General features: G+C 56.3%; 1 protein-coding gene across 1 annotated transcript in view; it reads left to right on the forward strand.

Annotated features, from left to right (window-relative positions):
• LOC104280219 (protein unc-13 homolog D-like) overlaps window positions 1-6,042 on the forward strand; it is a gene marked incomplete at its 3' end in the record, with an annotated part of 10,459 nt that extends 4,417 nt beyond the window's left edge. The window contains 16 exon segments of the mRNA XM_009877796.1: window positions 394-519; window positions 780-870; window positions 1,157-1,213; window positions 1,636-1,733; window positions 1,952-2,003; window positions 2,306-2,436; window positions 2,774-2,894; window positions 3,437-3,580; window positions 3,750-3,848; window positions 4,159-4,365; window positions 4,528-4,596; window positions 4,909-4,988; window positions 5,213-5,318; window positions 5,390-5,461; window positions 5,585-5,668; window positions 5,922-6,042. Of these exon segments, the coding sequence (XP_009876098.1) occupies window positions 394-519; window positions 780-870; window positions 1,157-1,213; window positions 1,636-1,733; window positions 1,952-2,003; window positions 2,306-2,436; window positions 2,774-2,894; window positions 3,437-3,580; window positions 3,750-3,848; window positions 4,159-4,365; window positions 4,528-4,596; window positions 4,909-4,988; window positions 5,213-5,318; window positions 5,390-5,461; window positions 5,585-5,668; window positions 5,922-6,042 (1,658 nt within the window).
• Window positions 6,043-6,239: the final 197 nt, after the last annotated feature.

Genomic DNA, 6,239 nt, shown 5'->3' on the forward strand with positions numbered 1-6,239 from the left:
ACCAGAAAAATCTACAGGTCAAGGGAGCCCCTTTCCCTGGGAGATTTGTTCCTCCTCTTTGTGGAGAAGCTCTTCACCTTTGCACTGACACTCTCCCCCTCCATCACTGCCATCAACTTAATCACAAATCCCTGCAAAACTGAAATATGGCCCAATTCCTACTTTTCCCTGCTCATTTTTCCCAGGGCATCCCAGCATCCTGTTGAGACTTCAAATTTTTCTTGCATATCAATGAAGTTTAAGTGCAAAACTCAGTCCAGCCCCTCCCTGGGAGAGGTTACCCAAGGCATCAGGGGGTTTTGCATGCCTGGAGCAGGCTAGAAAGGAACAGGAGCCACCAGCTCCCTCGTCATGGTGCCACGGTCGTGTCGGCATCTCTGTGTTTCCATCCTTGACCGCGGTGCTGGCCGAGTCCTTCCAGTCCTTGCTGACTTATGGGGTCTCCCTCCTCCGGAGGTACCGCATCATTTTCCCCCTCTCTGTCCCGAGGTCCACAGAGAGGCTCCAGTCCCTGCTCCGGTGAGTCAAGCTGCCCAGGGGGGTATATAGCTTGGCCACCATGATGGACAAGCTTGTGAGTTTGAGTGAAAATGCACGTGAGCCCTTTCTGCCCCTTTCTAGGCTGCTGTGACACTTGTCCTGCCTTGTCCCTCATCCTGGGCTCCTCATGGGGGGTGTCATTAGGAGGGGAAGGTCTGTTTGGGTAGGATCTCTGGAGAAGAAGGTGATTGTTCCTCACAGGCTGGTGCAGGGGTTCACTCGAAGTGCTCGCTTTGCAGGGTCCTGCTCCAGATGTGCAAAATGAAGGCTTTCCGTGAGCTGTGCACGCTCAGCCCTGACCTCCCCCAGATGGTCTCCACGGCGCTGAAGGTAGTGGGACCAGGGATCTCATCGTCCCCAGACCTGGGGAGGTGGGACTCTGCAACCCTCCCTTCCCACCCATCCCCAGCCTAACCCACACCTCAGCAAGCCACATGGACCACCATGGAGGAGCGAAATACCAGCCCCTCTTCACCCTAGTGGTCCCAGCCTGCAGTTTCCCCCACAGGGAGTTGGGTTCTGACCTCACCAGGGGACAGGGAGAGTGAGACGGGTGACAGAGCTGGTTCTGCTCCTCCTGTTTCCCTGCCATCACACCGGGACTCCTCTCTTGCAGTCAGGCACTACGGAATGGTTTCACATGAAGAAGCAGCACCTCAAGCCCATGGTGAAGGTCAGTTCCCATCTCTGCCTCTCTGACATTAAAAGAAGCAATTTTCTAGGCTTGGGCTGGGATGTCTGAGAGGGTGGGAAGCCGCAGACAAGGCTGCTATAGTTTTCTGATACAGTCAAGGCGTTTGGGTTTCCAGCTTAAAAATCCCATGAGCCATGTTACCTGCAGCTGACGAGGTGCACTGAAGCTTAAGGCCTTGGTGCAAAGTTCAGGAGAGCAGGAGGTGGTCCCCGGCCCAGCTGTGCAAGCACAGGGTGACAGTGGATGTTACTGACCACTTCTTGGTGCTCCTGATGTGGATCTGATGGGAGATTGCTACCCCGTGAGAAACAAATCATAGAATTAACTCAGATAGAATGGAGCCAAGGTCATCCCAAAATCACTGAGCATCCAAAACAAGCTATTCCCTCCTTCCTTTGCAGAGCATGGAGGAGAATGGCAAAGCCTTGTCCAGACTCCTCCTGGAGGTGATAGAAGATCTCCAGCAGTGCCAGAAAATCTGGAATAAATTCTTCATCAAGTAGGCTTCAGAGCTTCATCCACACCTTCCCTGGGGTCAGGAGAACAGGGGACTTTGATCCCTCATTCCTTGGCACTTGGGCTCCACAGGCAGCATCTGTGGCCCTAACTCTGCCTCTCAGAGCTGTGGTGTCTTCACTCTTACGACAAGGGCATGGCCTGGCAGGGTTTGCTGGGCTGCTACTAGTGGTGTCCTGACTCCCTGTTTTTCTCTTGCAGCACTTTGAAGTTGAATCTCTTCTCCATTGCCTATCTGGAGCTGGAGAGCCTGGTGAGCAAGCCCGGGTTGCTTCAGCACTCATGGGACTAAGGTCTAAAACCAGGCTGAGGTTTTTTGCCACCTTTCAAGTGACAACCAATTGTTGCAAGCCTGGAAAGGCAGCAAGCCAGGGAAATTCTCCATCTTTCCCTGCGTTCCCATAAAGTGACTATCATCTGCTTACTTGACCCAGTGAATGCCCTGAAATGCCACCCAAAAGGAAGAGGCATCCCCTGAGCTGTGGCTCCAGAGAGCAGATCAAGGCTCTCCGGCCAGATTGTCACTAACTGCCCACTTCCCTTGGTCACTGCCAGGTCGCGGAGCACGTCCAGGAGCAGCTGCGCGAGGTCGACAGCAGCATGTCCAAACCCACGGCCGAGAGTCTCTTCCAGCTCTACATGAACCTGCAGGAGCTGTATAGGATGAAGGACTTCCTCCCAAAGAGGTATCCAGCTCACAGGGTGAGGGGATGTTGAAGTGAGGGAATGAGCAGTTAACTGAGAGGAACTCCAAATCCTTCCCATTCAGTGACTTCGCTAATAACAAGCAAGGCAGACCAGGATGTTGGTGTCTGGTGTCAATGGGAAGATCACCAGAAGGGTTTCAGGCTTGTCTCTGAGTGGGGTTGATGGATACCTCAACTTCCAAACAAGTGAAGGTGTCTCCTTAGCACAGAGCTACTTGCTGCGTCCTCCTCAGGGCAGTTTCTTGTGAGAGCAAGGAGGGGTGATGGCCCTGGGCAGTCGCTGTGCAGTTGGAGAAGCTGGTACCTTCATCCACAGGGATGGACCTCTGGGTCTGAGCAATTTCCACCAGTGGTTGAAGGAAGCTGTGCCCCAGTGGCTGCAGAAGACCTACACCATCGCACTGGAGAGGACCCAGAGAGCTGTTCAGATGGACCAGGTAACCCAGGGAAGAGAACATCTCCGTCCTTTGGGGACGCTCCAGCTTCCTCCAATCCTTATCACAGTGTCTGGCACACAGCACTGAGACCACCACGTAGGTGTGAGCTGGTTCCTCTCCCAAACGCATACCAAAGGATATGGTCTCCTGGACCAGTTGAACCCACCCTGGCCTCACACCACATGCCCGTGCCCCTTCCCTCACTGCTCTCTGGCAGCCTGAACAAGCCGAGGAGGCTGCATTTGGGCTGTGCTTGAGCATCCCCTTCACTTCTGACATTTAGGAAGAGGGGAGCGAAGGCAGCCGTGGGGCCACGGGCTGTCACTCGTGTGGTCCAACAGTGCTGGGCTGGCGTGTGACGGAGGCCAGCCCACTGCAGGGAGCGCAAGCTGCTCCAGCCACCCTCAACATCTCTCTCCAAAGCAACAGAGTGATGACATTGGGAGATGATGATGGGCCAGAAAACCCCAAAAGAGCTCTCCAATCTGGGGTGACTTATTTCCATACAAGCTAAGTTTCGTTTGCTTTCTCTGTCCTCTCAGCTGACGCCCTTTGGGGAGCACAACAAGCACAGCACGTCCACTGTTGACCTGTCCACCTGCTACGCCCAGATAGTAAAGACCTGGCAGCAGCTCAACTGGCCAGACCCTGAGGAAGCATTCATGATCATGGTGAAGCTGGTGGAGGTTTGTACACCAGGCCCTGCTGGCCAGCTGGAGTTTCCTGTCCTGCTCTTGGAGACATGTCTCCATGAACAGGGCCAGTGTCCCCTGATGATGCAGTGGGTTTCCCTGGCACCGTGGTGGTGTCTGTGCTGCCCAGCTCAGTCTTATTGTCATCTTCTCTATCCTGCAGGACATGTGCAAAATTGCCCTGATGTACTGCCGGCTCATCAAGGAGAGGGCTGAGGCTCTGTCACTAAGCGAGCAGAATGAGGGCGAAGCAGCCAACAGGGTTAGTGTCTGGGCAAGGTCCACTGCTCAGGAAGAGGCAGGATTTGGCTGTGGTTTGGGGGCAGAGTGGAAGATGAGCTGCTGAGCACCCAGCTGACATCCTGGGTATAGGTTCTATCAGGTTCAGTAGGTCCCCAATAGCCATAATCCTGGAAAATCAGGAGGGAAATGGTAAGCAGGATCAGCAGAATGAGGATGGGGATGAGAATGAGGATGGGGATGAAGATGGATTGGCATGGGGATAGGGATGGAGCCAACAGGGGATGCACCAGGATGTGCTGGACATCCTGAAGCAGACCCACCTCCCCCAGCTCTGCATCGTGGTGAACAATATCAAGCAGCTGCGGCTGCTGGTCCTGAAGTTGCCATCACAGCTGGACTGGGCACAGCTGGAGCAGCGCACAGGGGCCATCATCGACCGGCAGCAGATCCAGCACACGCTGCACAACCAACTCGACAGCACCGTGTCCTGCCTGGACCATGAGGTCCAGAGTGTGGTGCAAGCCCTGGCCACCAAGGTGACCCTCTGTCACTAACCCCCTTGCTCCTCACCTGGCTCAAAGCAGGGAGGAGGCCTGGACCCCACAGTGCTCCTGGGATGGACACAAGGTGGACCTGGGTATGAGGAGGCTGATGCAGAGGACAAAGCCCAAATCTCTCTGTGCATTTTTCCCTGGCAGCTGGAAAAGGGCATCGCCAGACACATCCAGGAACTCTCATCTTCCAATGACACCCAAGAGCCCGAAGATGTAAGTACCTGGCCTGGCCCCTCCTGGACCACCTTTTTTGGGCAGTCGTGAATAACCATTGCCTGCTTGGTGGAGGTCCCCAAGCCCAGGGTATAGCAGTGACAGGGCACAGCCCTTCGTAACAATTGATTTGATGCCCGTGTCAGCAGCAGGACGAGACCAGGCACAACCTGCCCATGTCCTCACTGCAGGAGGGAACCCCTCCAGATCCCCTGCCCTGCCATGCTAGCTCTGGCCAGCAGCACTCTACGTCTCTCTGCTCTGTGCCTTCTGGATATGGCCCTCCCCAATGCCCCTCTCCTCTCACTGCAGTCTGTCATCCCACTCATGAAGTTCCTGGAGTTGGAGCTGGAGTATCTCAATGAGCATCTGGTTCAAGAGAACTTCAAAAGGTGACTGGGGCCCTGGGGACACATGGCAGAGTCCAGCAGTGTCACCATCCCTTGGCAGGAGTGTTCCAAGCCCCATGGGGCTCAGGGACATCCCACTATGGGGCTGGTTGCTCAGCTCAGTGGGATGAGGTGGTTCCCTGAGGAGCTTTGCAAAGCCCCTCGGCCAAGGAGCAAGCCTGCTCCCCTGGACCCCCGCTCACAGCCTTCCTCCCTCACACCCGCAGCCTCCTCGCTCTCCTCTGGCAGCACACCTTGGCCGTGCTATCGGCAGCCGCGGGGCAGCAGGTGCCCTCAGCCCAGCACTACAAGAAGCTACACTGTGCCCTGAAGGTACCAGGGGGATGAGGGTCCCTGGCAGGGACGGGGGTTTGGATGCCCACTGACAGCCTCCTTTTCCCCAGAGCCTGGAGCTGTGCTTCCATGGCGACGGCTGTGGGCTGCCGCTGGAAACCCTGTACACTGAAGCCTTCCTGGTACGGGGTGCTGGGAACTGAGGGGGATCCCCAAGGGTTTCCTTTGGGTGCTCTCCAAGAAGAGCATCCCCAGGCTGTGGACTCATCCGTATGCTTGACACTCACTTCTCATCCTCCCCGCAGTCGCTGGAGACTCACCTGGCCCTCTGCTCTGCCACCAGCCGCAAACTCATCCAGAAATACTTCAGCAACAGGATCCAGCAGCAGGTAGGAGTCAGGATGGTGGCCCCAGCCCCCTCCCCCCCCACCCACGATGCGGCTGGGCACAGTCTGCCTGTGGAAACGTGGGATTCCCCCTCCCCCCAGTCTTGGCACTGTTGGGGCTGGTTTTGCATCCCAGGCAATGCCCATCACCTCTCTGGTACCCCAAAATGCCTGCTCAGCCTCCACCAGACCCCAGGTACCCCTTCCATAAGCGTGCCAAAAGGCAGCAGCCTTGTTCTTGTATCCCACCGCTCAGCTGGACGCCAGCTCGGAGAAGTACGGGGCTGTGACGATCAAAGCTCTGTACCGCCCGTCGGAGCAGAAACTCCACGTGGAAGTGCTCAACGCCGTCAACCTCATCCCACTGGACTCCAACGGTGAGTGCGGGTGCTCTGGGGAGCCACACCACCCTCCTGTCCTTTGTCCCTGATCCGCCCCTGGGTGGGAGAGATGCTGGCAGTGCTCAGAGCAACCGCACTCTGTCTCCATTTGCTTTTGCATCCAAGGAGGCGGACTTGGGGAAGAAGGGAGGGTTATTGCACCGCCCCAGGGTGGGGCAGTGGGATGTGGCAGG

This window comes from Apaloderma vittatum, unplaced genomic scaffold, assembly GCF_000703405.1.
Source record: "Apaloderma vittatum isolate BGI_N311 unplaced genomic scaffold, ASM70340v1 scaffold30201, whole genome shotgun sequence".
Taxonomy (NCBI): domain Eukaryota; kingdom Metazoa; phylum Chordata; class Aves; order Trogoniformes; family Trogonidae; genus Apaloderma; species Apaloderma vittatum.